Source organism: Pristis pectinata, chromosome 29 (genome assembly GCF_009764475.1).
Source record: "Pristis pectinata isolate sPriPec2 chromosome 29, sPriPec2.1.pri, whole genome shotgun sequence".
NCBI lineage: Eukaryota > Metazoa > Chordata > Chondrichthyes > Rhinopristiformes > Pristidae > Pristis > Pristis pectinata.
In genome coordinates, this window is record NC_067433.1 from 23,070,261 (window position 1) to 23,088,073 (window position 17,813).

Genomic DNA, 17,813 nt, shown 5'->3' on the forward strand with positions numbered 1-17,813 from the left:
CACCCCCTGCACCCACAGAGATGAGAACACCCACCATCCTCTGCACCCATACAGACCGGACAACTCCCCTACCCTCTGCACCCACACAAACGGGATCACCCTCTGCACCCACAGAGAGGGGACCAACACCCCACCCTCTGCACCCATACAGGCGGGACCACCCTCTGCACCCATACAGGCGGGACCACCCCACAACCCTTTTCACCTACAGAGATGTGACCAACCCCCACCCTCTGCACCCACACAGAGGGGACTACCCCCGCATCCTCTGCACCCACACATACGGGACGACCCTCTGCACCAATACAAGCGGGACCACACTCTGCTTCCACACAGTCGGGACCAACACCCCCCCCCCACCCTCTGCACCCACACAGTCGGGTCCAACCCCCCCAACCCTCAGCACCCACACAGTCGGGTCCAGCACCTACACCCTCTGCACCCACACAGTCGGGTCCATCCGTACACCCCCGCGCGGGTAACTACAACAAAATGATCCCACAGAGACGCGGGTTCCACTGTTGTCCAGCGGAGCCCGGTCCCGCTCCGACCCGCTCTCGATTTACACAAACCCATGACCGGCCCCTTCCTCACCGCTGACCGAACTGGAGAACCGCCGGGAATGCCTGGAGGACCCGGTCCGCGTCTGTGCTGGAGTCCTGATCGGCGTCTGCGCATCGCCGGAGCTCCGCACAGCGCCACCGTTGCTTGGAGGACCGAATGAACAGTGCAGTGGGACCGGCGGTTCGGCCGTTTCGCTTGGACACCCCAACCTCCGCCTCTGCTACATCTGGGAGACTTAAATGACCATCAAACATTATTCCGCTCAGCAATCAGCTGTTTAACTGATTCAGCCACAACTGCTTATCAGAAGCAGGGATGTTCAGTGTGCACATTATCAGGGTGTTTAGTTAACTGGGCGACATAAAACACTGCAGCGACTGCAGGTCTATACTAATTAACGTTGGGGAGACTTCTCAGGTACTTATCATTTGCATCAGGGTGTCGTTTCACTCACACAACACTGAATTCAACGTTGAAACCCTGTTACTTTCCTTCTTCGTCCAACCACATCAGTAAAACCATGTTTATCCAAACACTGACTAACGAGACCCTGCACTGACCCAAGCCGCCCCAGACCAGACCATCCTGGAGAGTCCTCCCCAGTAACATTCATTCCGTGTGTAGAAGACCGGGAATGGGCAACTCCCGCAGTTTGTGCAGCTGATGCTTCAGTGTTGTTCGTGAGGCCGGGGGGATGCGAACAGAGATCAGGGTTCAGCAATATCCAAGCGATTGGAATTAAATCAGCGTGTTTCCCCCTCGAGGGTGAGCCGTGTGCGGGTCTGTGAGCGGTGCTGGGGTGGGGGTCGAGCTCTTGTCTCTGGCACTGGGGGTGGGGGGATGGTGACGGGGCAGATCCGGCCGTCAGAATAAACTATAGCTGCTGTACCGGGGAACAGAGCCGGAGGAGGCGGCCGGCGGGTCGGGCAGCGGGTGTGGGGCGGGGGACTGAGCCGGCGGGTCGGGCAGCGGGTGGGCGATGTGGGGCGGGGGGCCGGGCCTGCAGGTCCGGCAGCGGGTGTAGGGCGGGCGGACGGGTCGGACAGCGGGTGTGGGGCGGGGGAGCTGAGCCGGTGGATGCGGCCGGTGGGTCGGACAGCGGGTGCGGGGCGGGGAGCTGAGCCGGTGGATGCGGCCGGTGGGTCGGGGAGCGAGTGCGGGGTCGGGGGTCCGGTGGGGCAGCGGGTGCGGGGCGGTGGGCTGAGCCAGCGGGTCGGGCAGCGGGTGCGGGGCGGGGGATAATTCGGCGGGTCGGGCAGCGGGTGTGGGGCGGGGAGCTGAGCCGGTGGATGCGGCCGGTGGGTCGGGGAGCGAGTGCGGGGTCGGGGGTCCGGTGGGGCAGCGGGTACGTGCGGGGGTCTAATTCGTCGGGTCGGGTCGGGGTGCGGGGCGGGGGGACCGGTGGGTTGGGCAGAGGGTGTGGGGCGGGGAGCAGTCACCGGGTCACGTGACCCCGCCTCCCGCGTTACCGCCGGTTTCCTGTATTTCGTGGCCCCGCCCTCTGAATTCCAGACGTGGCGCACAGCGCGCATGCTCACGGTTACCGGATGGCTAGCAGCTGAAGTGGGTCTGCGGGGGATGGTCTCCGGGACGGGGACTGTGAGAGGGTCCTCGTCCCCCATAGGGCAGGGAGCTGGGACAAGGCTCAGCTGCCTGTGGGGTGAGGACCGCAAGTTCCCATCAGTGAGTATTTTCCGCCGGTCTCGAGCGGGAGGGTCTGATGTTGGGCTGTGACTCCGGTTCTATTCCCCGAACAGGCGGCCACGGCCCCGCCTCCTGCGCCGAACCTGCCGGCATGGACCCGGGTGGTAGGGTCTGCACACGGAGCCCCCTGAGATCAGCCGCCGCTGGCTCCCTGTTGTCCTGGTCCTGGGAGCGGGGTGAGGCTGGTGACGCCGTGACCACTGTCATCCGTCCAGTTGTATCTTTACCTCCATCACCCTGTCTGGTAACGGGATCTGAACTTCACCTGGATCGATGCCTGGGGTTGGCTACAGTTTTATATGATTGCAGGAAGTGGTAATTCGGCCCATTGTGTCCCTGCTGAAAGAGAAGGTTAAACAGAGTAATTGCACTTCGGGACACAGCTCCACGTGTATGACTATCTTCCTCCTTCGCCTGTTCAGGCAAGGCAGTGAAATTTAGATCTGTCGCATCCTCTCGTTAGGCACGCGAGGGGTGCCAATTCAGTTTTTTTTATCTCCTCTCTGTTCCTACAAACTGCCAAACTTCAATTATTCCTGCTATTGGACCCTTCTACGACGGGAAATTGGCCTTTTCGTCTGTCTGGACACCTTAAAAATGTGTACACTTCAATTAACTCTCCCTTCAGGAGTTCCAAAGCAAATAATCCAGGCTGTTTAATCTTTCCATATAATTATTTTTACCATTTGTTCTGGCTTTATTGTTTAAGGAGCTTTCTATATAGTAGTTGTATACCAATAATTCAGCATGCGTATCTTGCTGGAAGGTTGTCAGTGATTCTCCCTGAGCTGGTTCTGTGAGCTGCCAATTCCAACCATGTGGCAATGATGCTGTTTAAGGAAAGAGTTCAAAATTCTGACCCAAAGAAGCAGAAGGAACAGCTATATGTCTGCATGGTGTGCTACCTGGAGAGAAATGTGCAGGTGGTGACGTTCGATGTACCTGCTGCCATTGTCATTCGTGTAAAGTTGTATCAAAACTTTTCTACTTTCGTACGCCACATCCTTGTAATAGTGGCCAATGTTATAGGAACCTTCCTAATTACTTGTTGAATGTGCATGCCAGCTTTGTCTTTCAGTCACAAGGATCCTGGGTGACTTTACACTGCAACATTGTACTCTCACAGTGGGTAGAGACTTTCTCTTCCAAAGCAGATAACCTCATATTTTCCCACAGTATATTCCAACTGTCAATGTCTTGACCTCTCACTTATCTATTATCCCTTGCAGGTTCTTTGTGTCCTCCTCACAAATGGCTAAACCAGCCACAGGACTTTCAGTCCCTTCATCCAGATGGTGAACATGGATTGTAAGTATCTGAGGTCCAGCACTGATTTCAGATAGTTACTGTCAGGTAAGCCAAACATGACCTGTTTATCCCATTGACTGATGGGCTGCAAGTCAAGTGGGCTGCCTTGTCCTCGGTATGTGTTGAACTTGGGAGTTGTTGGAACTGTACTTGTCCAGGCAAGTGGGATGTCTTACATCAGGTTCCTGGCTTGTGGACTATGGGAAAGTATTTGTGCGTTTGGAGGCGAGTTCTTCATTGCAGGATTCTCAGCCCTCGATCTGTTCTTGTAATCACAACAACAATGTCTGGTTCAGTTTCTCTTCAGTGCTGACCCCTGGATGTTGATGGTGAGCAGCTGTGTGATGACAGTGCCATTGAATGGCAGGTGTTGGTGGTTTGTCTCTTGTTGGAGATGGTCATTATCTGAAACTTGTGTGAATGTTGCTCACAGATACCTGTGCCTAAATGTTACCTTGATATGGGCTCATTGTTGAGGACTCCCATCGTTTCTGCCTCACACCTCTCTACCACTGTGCTGCCACTACTGAGAGAAACTGCAGATGCTGGAATCTGCAGCAACAAAAAAAAAGCGCTGATAAAATTCAGCAAGTCATGGAGCATCTGTGGAGGCAAAAGTTGTAAGTTGACGAGTTAGGTCGTGGCCCCGAATCAGGACTGAGACTGAAGAGGAACATTTACCAGCACAGAGCAGTATGAGGCTGTGGGAAGGAGGCTGGTTGGTGATGGGTAGAACCCAATGGGGAGGGGATGATGGGTAGATGGAACCAGGCAGGGGAGGTAATAAAAAGGGAAAGATTGGAATTTCCAGTTTCAGGTATCCCACACCCAGTGTTCTCTTCCCACACTCTCTCTTGTTAACCTCATTTTCTTCTACCTTTGTTCACCTTTCCCAACCCCATCCCCTCCCGCACCTGGTACCACCTGCCCATCAGGTTCCACCAATCATCTTCCAGCCTCTGTCCCACCACCCCAGTGCAATATATTGACGATATTTCTTCTTCGCTTTGTGCTGATATAATTTTTGACCTGAAATATTGCATTGCGCCTTTTGCTTCCACAGTTTCTTCTTGACTCATTGAGGACTCTTTGGGGAATTGGTTTTTGTTATAAAACGACTTGTGCTGGAGTTAATTAGGCCAATTTAGTTCTTTGTTTTAAAAATATTTTGACAGCAATTTTAAATTTAGATGGACAAAGGAGGAAACTTCATGAGTTTCACCTCTGAATTCATTGTGATGTTTACATATCCCCCAATGAACATTTGGAGCAGACATGTTATTTCCAGCAATGTGCCTCTATCTTAGATTTGCTTCTTTAGATACTGTACTTCTGAATGTTCCTTGAAGCTGGAATGACCAGAGGATTTATTGAAGGCACTGAGGGGCAGGGTAAATGCAACCACTGGAATTTTAGTTCTACTGTCAAAAATGCCTGAATGTTCAGGGTTAGTCTTTGACATGATGAGACTTGGGGCATGTGATGTTGAGATTATTTCCATTTTCAGATATTTTTAGTGAGCCATTCCCTCCATTACCAATGTAATAGCCTGCCAGACCTGCAAGGAATGTTGCAAATTTTTATTGTTCTCTGCTCATTTCCTCTCCGCGGAGAGCCGGCGGCCTCAGGAGCAGATGCAACAGAATGATGATGGGAGATATAGGATGTTTTTAGCATTTCCTGTATGGAATGCATGATGCCCGTGTTGGAATGAAGTGAGAACCAATGAACGGGTGGGTGGGGGATTTGGCATTTACACAAATCCGTTGATTATTTCAGTATGTCCCAAACATATTGCAATTAATATTTGTGCATGAAAGGTTAAAAAAAAGTTGATGCAGGACAGTTAAAATTGGAAATGCTCAGCAGGTCAGACGGCATCTTGGACAGTCCCAGTTCTGATCCTGGGCCCCTGTCCACTTCTTTCAACACATACAGCCCTATCTACCGAGCTTCCAGCATTTTCTGTTTTTAATTTCATATTAAATGCATGTTGTTCCTATTACACTGCAGACAATGTGTCAGCCAATGGTGCTTGGCAAGATCCCACTCAAAAATAAGATAATGATCAAATGTGCTCAGTTCAGCTGCCGGAGACAAGTTGAAATGGATCTGTGCCCTCCAGTGACTCAGAGCTGAATTTCCAGCCTGAGCCCCGGTTCAGTTTGTGGATCATTAGGTTACAGTTCTGCCGAGGTGTGGTTTGGAGGCATTAGTTTGTGAACCAGGAATGGCGGGGACACTGCAGCAGCTTGCCAGCAGCAAAGATTCCTGACAATATTCATGCCTGGGGTATAATCCTGGGATGGATACTTCAGGACTATGGAAATATCAGTGTTCAGGCTTTGGCACGGGTTGGTGGTTCTGCACTGAGACTGGATGTTCCTGCTTCTGCAATGAAGCAGGAGTCTAGGGGGTTGGACATTTGTTGTGGGGAAGTCACTGACTACACCTCACGGTGTGAGACATCGGGACGATGTGTGATGCTATCGGTGTGGGTGAGTGGCAGGTCAGACTGTGTCCCATGGAGGGTGGGTCCCAGAGTATCAGACAGTTTGTAACCCGGGAGGATGGGGACGGGGAATCAGTTTGCCTGGGATTATATGAGGTGTTGAGTGAACATTTCTGTTCTGGGCTCAGATGTTTGGGTCTGGCATTCCTTTGGAGGCTGTCAATGTTATTCTGGGGAGAGAATGAATTCCCATTCTATCCCCCACAGAGAGAGGCCGTGCACAAATGAGCAGTTCTGCATTTGCCACATGAGGAATGGACCTGTGGTTCAGTATTCAAACTGTGTTTGGAAGTTCCACCTCACTGTCACCTGTGATCCAGTGGAAATCAAAATGTAAAGATGCTGGAGATCTGCAATGAAAACAGGAATTGTTTGAAGCTATTCTGACAAAGAGTCTAGGAACTGAAACATTAACTTTGGTCCTCTCTCCACAGCTGATCTTTACCAGCTGAGTGTTTCCTGTATTTCTAGTTTTTTTGTTTATCACTGCATACACCTTGGAATTGTTTAAGTCTCCTGGGAAATAGGCCTGTGCACAGGCAATCATTCTGTGTTCATTTTCAGTAAAGAAACCACAGCTTTTCCCATTAAATTATCCTGCCACCAAATTGCATGTTGTTCCTGGAAATGTGCTCATTAGTTGTTGCTTACAAAGTTTACAAGAATGATAAAGACTTTACCTATGAGGAGCTTTTGGTGGTTCTGGGCCTGTACTCGAAGTTCAGAAAGATTGGGGAAGAGCTTTTCTTGGGAGAGTCTGGGATCTGAGGGCACAGCCTCAGAATAAAGGAACTTCCCTTGAAAACTGAATGGGGAATTTCTTCAGCCAAGGGGTGGATGATCTGTGGAATTTGTTGTCACAAAGGGCAGTGGAGGCCATCATTGTTGTATGTATGGCAGAGATTGCTAGGTTCTTGACTGCTGAGGTGCTTAATGGCAACAAGGAGAAGACAGGACAATGGGGTTGGGAAAAAGAACAGCCATAATTGACTGGCAGAGCAAACTCAGTGGGCTGAATGGCCTAATTCTGCTCTGATGTCTTATGCTGAACTTAATGATAACTCCTTCATGTTCCATGTTGATGTTGTGAAGTGAGAGGGACAACTGTATATTTGTTCACTGAGATGATTATATTTGTATTCAACATTTAAATTTCAGTGAGTTTTGTTTTTAGGAACACTGACCAGAAATGTTTTGTTCTCCTGCGTATTGCTAACCTGCTTCATTATCTGTCCTGTTAACTTTAGTCCTGCAGTGAGAGACTGATAGGAAAAAATCTCACAACAGGAAGTGAACAGCAGCTGAAGACTCAAGAACAGCAACAAGTGAACTAGTCCCAGAACTGAGAGAACCCTTCTGATCCTGAGTTTCCATCAATTGGGAGAAAGCTTGGTGAGTCTCATTTACCCAGACAGTGGTTCTTTGGACGTTACAGATCTGTACAAAGAAGGCAGGAGATAGTTGGAGTGAGACTGAATGTGCCTCAAAGTGCTAGGTTACACCTTTGGCAGACCCCGTTTCAGTGACTCCAAGTGTGGCAGCAGCCCCAGCTCTTTAAAACGTTCACATTCCCTCCAAAAGTGTTCCCACATATCAATGTTTTGTATCTTTTGAATTAGTTCTTGGTCAGTTGTTCTGAAATTTTCTCATGCAGTTGTGTTAAGTCATAACCATCTCAAAGTGCATTGAAAATTCTCCCCATTTTAAGATGCCTCAAGTGCAGTCATACTGTAGTAATTGCAAAAATAGGGTATTGCCATGAAGTGCAACAATTTATTGTTGATTCTCTGGATACTGAAAGCTGTAAGTATATGTTATGGCAATGTTGGTCATTAGTTGTGGCAGTTTGCAATATGTTCCACACGAATTAACTCCTGGTGAAGTATCATGCATCCTTTCAATGAAGGCCCACTGACGTGGCACTGAACTGTATTTGTGTAAGTGATGGTTGAAAATAACCAGCACTTGGAAGTGGAAGCAGTCAGAGTCTGTTGGTCACTTTACTTCCGCAGGTTGTCTGTCACAGATGAGTTCTACTCTGACTGCTAACAATGATGTTTTTGGGCCTTTCAGTGAGGGGGTGAGGGATAACTGAGGGGTAGAATCCCTTCCTGAGGTACAAACACTGGGGTAAGTGATTTGATGGAAGCCTATCAGTGTCAGGGTGGAGAAGAAGGATCCCAGTGTGTTAATGGAGGAAGACCTGGAAACAAAACTGTGACTGGATTCACGTTGAGAACTCTTCAAAGAAAAGTGGAACAATGAGAGAGCTCATCTCAAGTTAATATTTTCCTGCCCAATCTTAAACCCCCAAGTTGAGGAATGCTGAGCAGTAGAGCATAGGGGATGGATCAATTTAATGGATCCCAGGTAAATTTGTTGGCGAACTGAGAAACAGACTGTCTGTGGACAGTCTGTCTCTGGGTAATGGGCAGAATCCCATATGAAAAGTATCCACAATCTCTAGCATGTACTATCCTCTGATCTACCTCTTCCCTCAAGACTTCCCCTGGTTACTGGAGAGAACACACAGGAGAGTGCCTCCATCTGCAGTGTGGTGGGAGAAAGAGCAGACAGTATCTGTGGCGTGACATGGCATACTTGTCAAGTGTATCAGTGCTGCAGGTTGTGAAACATTGAGCAGACAATGTGCTCATTGTGGGCTGGACCAGAACACGGAGCTGAGCTGGGGCCAGCAGCCTGTTGGTAAAATGGAGAAGAGAGTATAGGCACCCAGCGCTACTCCAGAGACTAACTATGCCTTATGGGAAGAGCCCAGAGATAAGCAGCTGAAGACTGACTGTGGCAAAAATCTGGCCAGCTAAAACTCGTGGTAACAATTGATTAGTAGTCCAGTGCCATGTTGTCCATATCGGTAACATTGGTAGTATCTACAGGAGGCACTGTGTCAAGATGGCAACAATCATCATAAAAGATCCCCACAAGCCAGGACATGCCATTTTTTTCACAGCTATCTCTCACTCTCTAACTGCCACACCCAGGTCGTGAGGACTGGGACCTTTCTGCCACTTTCCCTGTGCTATGTACACTGGGAAGGGGCGGCCCACTTCAGTCCATCTCCCTTCATGTGTGTAAGCAGCCCCCTGAGTGGACCGGACTGAGGTCCTATGCAGAGGGTGCGGACCCTGGGCTGGGCTCAGGGTGATTTCCCCCGGGACAAGGTCCTCTTCCCACAGCCCCTGGGGATTGCAGGGAAGCAGTAAGGGTACAGTTTTGCCCAGATGTGGAGGGCGGTCCATGAAAGTGAGGAGTGAAGGGGAATGTGGGCCGTCCTCGGCTCCACCCAGGTGTGGGCACTGGGCCACTGACAAGGGGTGGGATAGTCTGTGAAATCACCAGGACAGCAGGGTGACCCATCAGGGGAAGGTGCTGTGGGAAGCTGCAGCTCGGGGACTGAAACTTGTTGACATTGTGATCAGTGCTGGATATCCCAGTGGGCTCCCTCTCTGCAGTGGTATGTCTGTCACAGCATTAATATGTTAGTGGCTGGTTAAAGTGTTTAATTGTATGTGAAGTACATCAGCGGGGAACAAACCACAGAGCCACACAGGATCAGTTCACGTTCGCCCTCTGGCAAACAATGACAATTAAATGCAGGAAATGTAAGAGCAGGTTGTGGTCTCATGCTGTTGCCCACTGGCCGGGTCCTGAGCCCAGGAGCTGGTGACTCCAGGGCTGCTGCAGCACCATGCGCACCTCAAGTGTCCGCTCAGGGCAGTTGGCTCGGGGCTGCTTTAGAGAAGGTTGGATGTCGTCGTTCACACAGCTCCAGGCCGGCAGTGCCCAGAGTCTGGCTCTGGGGGAAGGAGGCAGAGGTGGGAAAGACAAAGGATTGTTTCCCAACACTGGAGAGTAGGGCAGTGGCATCACTGTCCAACTGGTGCTGGATCCCACCGATCTCTGACCATCTCTCCCTGGCTTTGTTGTCGGTGAACATGGAGCATAGAACAGTGCAGGGACAGCTCCTTCGGCCCACCATGTCTATACTGTCGCATGATGCTCATCGGACCTTATCCCATCGGCCAGCACATAGTCTATATCCCTCTTCCTGTCTGTTAACGTGGCTGGCTGAATGGTTCTGAAACATTGCTGTCGGATCTGCTTCCACCACTTGCCCTGGCAGCACGTCCGAGGCACCAACCTCCCTTTTTGTCCAAAACTTGCCTCGCACATCTTCTTTAAACTCCCCCCGCCACATAAAACCTTTGTCCTCTGGTATTTTAATTTTCCACCCTGGGAAATGACTGAGCATCTAATCTATCCACACCTCTCATAATTGTATAGACTTCCGTCAGGTTCCCTTCCTCCTCCGTCACTCCAGTGAAAACAACCCAAGTCTTCCAACCTCTCCTTTAAAGCTAAAACTCTTTGATCTTGGCACCATCCCGGTGAACCTCTTCTGCACCCTCTCCAAAGCATCCACACCTTTCCTGCAATACGGTAAACAGAAATGCACACTATACTCCAATTGTGGCTGAACCAAGGATTGATACAGATGCAGCGTGACTTCTCGACATTTATACTCCACACCTCGACCGATGTCGGCATGTGTGCCATACACCTCCTTCACCACATTACCTCACTGTCTTGCCACATTCTGGGAGCTATGGACTTGCACCCAGGGTCCCTCTGTACATCAATGCTCCAAAGGGTCCTGCCCATTTACTGTATATTTTCCTCTTGCGTTTTCCCTCTCAGATGCACACCTCACACTTGTTCAGGTTCAACTCGATCAGACATGTCTCTGCCCAGTTTTCCAACTGGTCTCTATCCTGCTGAATCCTTTGACAACCTTATTCACTATTCACATCTCTGCCAGATTCTCTGTTGTCTACAAACTTGCTGTTCATCCCACTTCTAACGAGAATATTTTAAAATTCGTTCCTTGTTCTTTTCTGACTGTGCTGCAAGAGGTATTGGCAAACAAAGGAGACTCGGTGAACATGTTACAGGTTATAAAGGCACTACTTTATTGGGATGACAGGAAAACTACTCATTAACCACTTCAAAAACTACATAAGGACAGAATATAAAGAATACTGATCAACCAGTCAGTGAAGTGGTCAGTGCTGGAGGCGAACCCCAGGTGTCTGACAGCCATTTCCATTGTTCGTTCTCTTGGCAGATTATGAGGTGTTGTGTCTCCAACTTGAGTCTGGCCTCAACGTGGTTGTAGTGGAGGCCATGGATTGACACATCAGTAGGACAATGGGATGTAGAATTGAAGTGGCTGGCCACCGGGAAGTCCTTGCTTTTGCGGGGATGGAGTGCAGGCTCTTGAAGAAGCGGTTATCCAATCTGCGTCCGGTCTCACTGATGTAGATGAGGCTGCACCAGATGCAGTAAATGACACCGATAGATTTGTAGGAGAAGCCCTGCCTCACCTGGAAGGAATGTATTGGGGCCCTGGATGGTGGTGAGGGAGGAGATGTAGGGACAGGTGTATCTCTTTGCACAGCTGCAGAGATAAGTGCCTCCTTTTTCAGTAAACAAGGTTTCCCTTCCACCACCATCAATGCAGCCCTCGCCCGCATTTCCTGATTTCCCCACGTCTGCCGTCACCTATCCTCTCACCTACCACCTCACAAGCTTCCGCATCCAACACATAATTCTCCGCGACTTCCACCATCTCCAGCGGGATCCCACCACCAGGCACATCCCGTCCTCCCTCTTCACTTTCCGTACGGATCGCTCACTCCTTTGTCCACTCGTCCCTCTCCACCGATCACCCTCCCGGCGCACAGCATCAACACCAATGTTGTACAGAATCAGTTGCGACTGAGTAATTTGTAGTATTAAGTGATGAGAGGAATCGGTGTTTCATGGCCAGCAAAATGGTTTCAGCCTGTGCTACTGGAACTGGCGTCTATTGCTTAATGTAATGCTACTGGTGGCAGGAGGACCGAAGCAGCGGGCGCTGTCTGCTCTGCTGCTTCAACCTGCCCTGCAGTTCTGATGACCAACAAATTGGTTTTACTCCGTAATCCCGGTCCAGGCCACAGGATTAGTTCTTGAAACGGGACTGGCAAGAATTCCATGATCAGTTTCCCTGGACTGTGCAGGCACAGGGTATAATCCAGGAATAGTGCGGTTTTGGGCACTGTGTGACTGCGGCTGAATGGGCGCAGGTGGATCAGGCCGTGTCACGACCTGAGAGGATGGGTCCAAGTTATTTGCAAGTATTGTTCCCCTTTCCACCTTATTTAATGTCTGACCCTGCTGTTAATTCTGTGTTTATTACAGAGCGCCAGAATCTGACACCTGTCCCCAAAATGGCTGAAGGAGCGGGCAGGGAAGGAGTTCCAGTGAGCTCAACATGGAAGGACGCTGGTATGTTAGAGAATCCTTTTGAATTATAAGTATTGCATTGACAGTGGGGGCGAATTTAATTCAGAAACCGCAATTCACAAAAGATTTGTGAAGGAACCGAGCAGACAGATGGGAGACACTTAACATCTATGGAGGCTGCACAGTCACATGTGGAAGAGGTACAATTACTGTCTGATTCGTGATCCTTATTGCGGATTTGCATTAAAGCAGTGAGAGACTCCAGAGATTTACTGAGGAACAGGGTGACCCAGCAAGTAGAAGGTAACCCAGAGCAGAGACGTCCTGATGGGCAGGTTGAACAGTAACAGGAGACTGAGAGTGATGGGTTTCTACTTTCACGGGAATAACCATTGTCTTCTCCAAGCACAGGTCCCCAGTGGATATTCTATATTCCTGGAGACAGGAAAAAAGAGGTTTCAACAGGTGGGACCATCTCTGGGAAGGGAACTAGGAAGAAATGTAGCCGTAGTTGACAGCAGTAACGTGTGATGGGCTGAATATCCACCTTCTCTGCCATCTCCCTTGACTTGAATCAATAAAGTCATTATAACGTACTTGATTTTTTGAAGACAGGAGAGACATGACCCTGTATCCAGAGGATAGAGTTTGGGTCTGAATCAGCAGGATGGTCCTGAGATTCTTTGATCAGTCACAGGACGTTGTGACGAGGGCAGGTTTAATAAAAGCATCATGAGGGTACAAAAAAAGCTACAGGTAACTTTCACTGCCAAGCACTCTCCAGTGCTTGGACACATCACGTGAGGGCACTTGAGAGTTGGTCAAGCAAGTAAGATGTGGTTTCTTAAATGAAGAGATATGTGGAGAGTTTAAATGTAATAAGGGGATGGAGTGAACTGGTGATTAATGTACTGAATTTGTATCCAGATCAGCGAAACATTCAAACCCCACTAAATGCTTGAATATAAAGCGAAGTGATAAAATAAACCTATAGCAAAATACCAGTGTTCGTTATAGTGAACACACAACGCTGAATTGTCATCAGAACGTTTGCAACTCTGCAGTGCTGTGATGCAGCGCATCATCTCCCATATGCCTGTATTCAGATCCTCTAAATGACGACTGCCCTCAGATGGAGAATTTGTTACTTAGTGGCTGGAGTCTTGTCAGTGATGATGGTTTGGAGACAAAATATGTTTGAGGTAGCTGCATTCGAACAAAATGCATGTGTAACATTAAACAGGAAATGCCAGAAACACTCAGGTAGTCGGGCAGCATCATTGGAGAGAGACTCGCACAGATGCCTCTGGAAGGTCTTTCTTCCTCAACTGTGGCTTCCCATCTGTTGAAACAAACAGAGCCGGGAAGGCATTTCAGCTCTTTCCCACACCGCTGCTCTCACCCGCCCTCTTCCTGGACAGACCAAAAACAAAAGTTCCCTCATACTCACCTTCCACTCTACCAGCATAGTATTCAATGGATCATCCTTCACAATTTCTGCCAACTTCAACATGATTTCACACATTCTCTTCAACATTGCAAATGGATGGATCTCTTCAACTCCCCAGTACGCTCTTCATTCCCCATTAAACAATCCCCTTATCACTTTCCTATGTACCAAGAACACTTGACATTCAAACACACCCACCACCTTCTCACCATCCAGAGACCCAAACAATGTTTCCAGATGAACCAGCGATTCACTTGTACTTTCAAACCCTTTGATAGCACCTGGCGATCTCTGTGGTGAACTCACGCCGGAGAAACCTGACACAGATTGTGGGACCACTGTTCAGAGCCCCTGCAATCGGTTTACAGGGGTGCCCTCAGCTTCCAGTTGCCGACTATGTTAATTCACCATCCCACCCGTACACAGTCCAAATTGTCTGCGGTCTTCCACATCTTACAATGAGGCCCAACACAAGCTCAGAGAACAACGCTTTGCCTTTCATCTGAGTGTATTCACACTTATGGAATTATAGACTTCCAACTGTTGGAAATTCACGCTTTCTCTCTGGAGTAGAACTGGTCATTTCTGCCTGTCATCCATCTAGATTTTGGCTCAGTCTTTTGCTATCTGACAATTGACCAGCATACTGGGCAAATCCCACAATCCAGCTATAACAACAGATAACACAGGCGAAGAAGTATAACGTAACTGCTACTTTAACTCATGTTGACACAGATGTTCCCTTTGTTCTACCTACACCTCCCCCACCTTTTCTGATACTGTAAACTGTTTTATATTATATTACCCAGTTCCGGCAGAGGGCTTTGGACCCGAAATCGGATCCTCTCTGCATGGATGCTGACTAAGCTGAGTGGTTCCATGTTTTGTTGTTGTTCAGATTTCCAGCATTTGCAATGTTTTCACATTTCCTTTCACAATCCATGCCTGTGTCATTCAACGGTAGGAATTGGAATAGCTCAATTCCTGTTGCAATTTGTGACTGGTCATCAGTGGGGATCGGGTGCGATGACCAGGAGATGCAATGTATTTGGTCTATTTATAAAGGATGTTGTGGGGCAGTGAATTTGTTGCATGAGAGGAGAATACGTGCCCGTAATTAGAGGTAAATGAAGTTTTGCGATCTGATGCAAACATAATGTCTGGAATCTCTGGTCCCAGAGGCAATACACCAGGAATACAGAAATAACAGTGAGGTTTGTGACATCCTATTGTACCAGTGGAGCAAAAGGCACAGAACATATATTCTTGTTCACGTTGGTGAGAGCAGTTTCCGTTACCTTTCATGGGATGTTGCTGGCAATTCCGTCATGTATTACCCATCGACGTCATTAAACTCAGTGATATGTTGGGTCACGTCACAGGACAGTTCGGAGTCAAATGTATTGATGAGTCTGGAGTCACATGGAGGTCAGAGTGTGAGGACGGGAGATTTCCTTCGGTTCAGGTGTGTTGTGGGTGAGGAGTGAAGCCTAATGTTCATCTTTGTAGATTCTGGCAAGTGTATTTAGTTCCATTAATTGAAGTTCTCTGCTGCCATGGTAGTGCCCACTACAGAAGAAGTCTACTACAATAGAATTGCTGAACTGAGTAACCAGAAATGTAGAAAACAGGAGCAGCAGTATGTAATTCAATTCTCTCAGCCAGCTCCACCATTCACTATTGCCGTCCATTATCCAGTTTTCTACCTATTTTACTTGATCTCTCCAATGCCAAGCAATGTCTAACTCCTTCTTCAATATATTTAATGATTTGACTTCAACTGCTTCCTGTGGTGGAGAAATCTTCAAGTTCACCTCGTCCTACTTTAAGTGGCTTTCCTTTATCCTTAGATGATTACCCTTGGTCCTCATCTACCCGCCAGCAGAAACATCCTTCTGCATCCATTCTGTTCGTTTCTGTCAGAATTTTGTCGGTTTATCTGAACTACCATCTCATTTTTTGAATTCCTATAATCCTAATTGGCTCAATTTATCTTCGCACATCTGTCCTGCCATCCCAGAAATCAGTCTGGTGAAATATTGCTGAACTCCCTCCATAGCAAGAACTTCTTCCTCGGATAAGGCGACAAAAACTGCACACAATACTCAAGGTGCAGTCTCAACAGCACCATGCATAATTTCCGTAAGACAGCCACTCGAATCCTCCCGCTCTGGTGTCCAGCAGAACATTGGACTTCTTTGTTGCCTGCTGCTCTTGCACGATTACCTTCCTCGACAGACTAATATAGACTCCCGGATCTTCCTGCATCTCCCTTTTCAGATATCATCATTCAGATCATCTGCCATCCCATCATTGCTACCAAAGTAGACAAACTCATGTTTGTTATCCACATTTTATCTGCCATGTATTTCTTAACTTCCTCAACCAGTTCAAATCAACCGGCAGCATCTCCGCATCCAAGGATCACTTTCACATCCAGACTTTGGTCTTCCACAAACTTGGATATGTTACAGTTAATTCCATCATGAAAATCATTAACATCTATTTTGAATAACTGGTGTCCTGGCAGAAATTCCAGTGGTGTCCCACTAGTCACTGCCTACCAGTTGGATAATGACCAATTTATTCTTACTCTATGTCCTGTGGACCAACCCAAACCCATGTACATCTTATCCCCAAGCCCATGTACTTTGCCTGTTAATCTCTAATGTGGGATCTCACTGAACGTCCAAATGCACTACATTCTCTGTCTCTCTTTATCTCTTCTGCTGGTTGCATCCTCAAAACATTCCAGTGGATTCAGTCAGCATGATTTCCACTTTATAAATCATTGTCGATTTTGTCCAACACTTTGTTTTCTCCTTTTACAGCTTCTACCATGGTCTCGAATTATCCACACCACTGATGTCAGGTGGACAAGTACACTATCTTGAATTTTCACTCTGCCTTTTCTTTGAGAGAATTACCTCCCAAACCTTTCAAAACCACCTCTACCTTGACGGATTCTGGGGCCACTTTCTGTAGCACCCTACGCCCGTTGAAGGAAAATTGCTGAACTTGGTCAATGCAGGTTGGAATTAGTGAGAAGAAAATGACACCAAAGTTAATTCAGGAGGGACTGGAATGGTTTACATGAAATGCCTTTGTTCAGTACAGATGATGTGGAGCAGTGAAATCCCACAGGCGTTGTGACTGTGTGTGTTTCAGATTGTGTTTGGTGACTTGGCGCATGGCAGCCCCATCTTTTAGTTCCAGAGAGAACGTTGCTGCCCAATAGGAGGTCGACAATGTCTTTAGTTTTCTCCATTTTCCTTCACAGGTCCAGACTCGGAGATCACTGAGCTCCTGGCAGATTGGAATGATTTCAAGCTGCTGCAGTTGACAGACTTCTACCGGGACAGGCTGCAACAGGCGATGGAAGGAGGGGTGCATGGAGTCAGCTTGGCGTTAACGTACGAGAATCAGTTCAGTGGTCGGGAACATCGGGTGAGTGAGAGGGAGAGAGACTGAGTTTGGGTTATTCACACATCACAGGACTGATGGGATGTTGGAAATCAGCCATTGGATATTAAAGTAGGAAAACAAACAACTGGGGAATAACTGTATAAAACTGGAAAAAAAAAGTGAATCTGAAGCAATGATAAAAAGGGCTGAAAAAATCCTGCGGACTGGTGGTAGCTGCCAAATGTTCAGGTGGAGGGGAAGCAGGTAAAGTTTGTATGAGCTTAAAATAAGAGTTGAAATGGAAATATGATGGGAAACTTCAGTTTGGGAAGATCGTGTAGTACAACAGCAGGATTTCATTGAGAACTGGGTCAGCATCTGTGGGTGCAACAGGTGCTCGTGTGTTATGGATGGAGATGATTGTGTCATAATTTGAAACTTTAAACAGTGTGAAACGTGGAATACTGCAATATTGTAATAATGTGATGGTGCAATCACTGAATAAATCTCCTTTTCAAAAGGAAAAATAAAGTATTGTCTTTCAGCCAGTAATCTGCTGTC

General features: G+C 48.1%; 2 protein-coding genes across 2 annotated transcripts in view; one reads left to right on the forward strand and one right to left on the reverse strand.

Moving 5' to 3' along the window:
• Positions 1 to 1,307: 1,307 nt before the first annotated feature.
• Positions 1,308 to 2,186, reverse strand: LOC127584255 (uncharacterized). Its single transcript, XM_052040904.1, has one exon. The coding sequence runs from the start codon at positions 2,184 to 2,186 to the stop codon at positions 1,308 to 1,310; it is 879 nt and encodes a 292-aa protein (XP_051896864.1).
• LOC127584256 (NACHT, LRR and PYD domains-containing protein 12-like) overlaps positions 2,100 to 17,813 on the forward strand; it is a 30,318-nt gene continuing 14,604 nt past the window's right edge. The window contains exons 1-5 of the mRNA XM_052040906.1: positions 2,100 to 2,247; positions 3,498 to 3,576; positions 7,336 to 7,480; positions 12,353 to 12,439; positions 17,128 to 17,294. Coding sequence (XP_051896866.1) covers positions 12,382 to 12,439; positions 17,128 to 17,294 — 225 coding nt within the window. The 5' untranslated portion in view covers positions 2,100 to 2,247; positions 3,498 to 3,576; positions 7,336 to 7,480; positions 12,353 to 12,381. The remainder of the gene's footprint in view (positions 2,248 to 3,497; positions 3,577 to 7,335; positions 7,481 to 12,352; positions 12,440 to 17,127; positions 17,295 to 17,813) is intronic.

What these genes read in the sequence shown, in the direction of transcription:
- LOC127584255 (XM_052040904.1), bottom strand. Translation starts at nt 2,186, where the DNA reads ATGGGGGACGAGGACCCTCTCACAGTCCCCGTCCCGGAGACCATCCCC.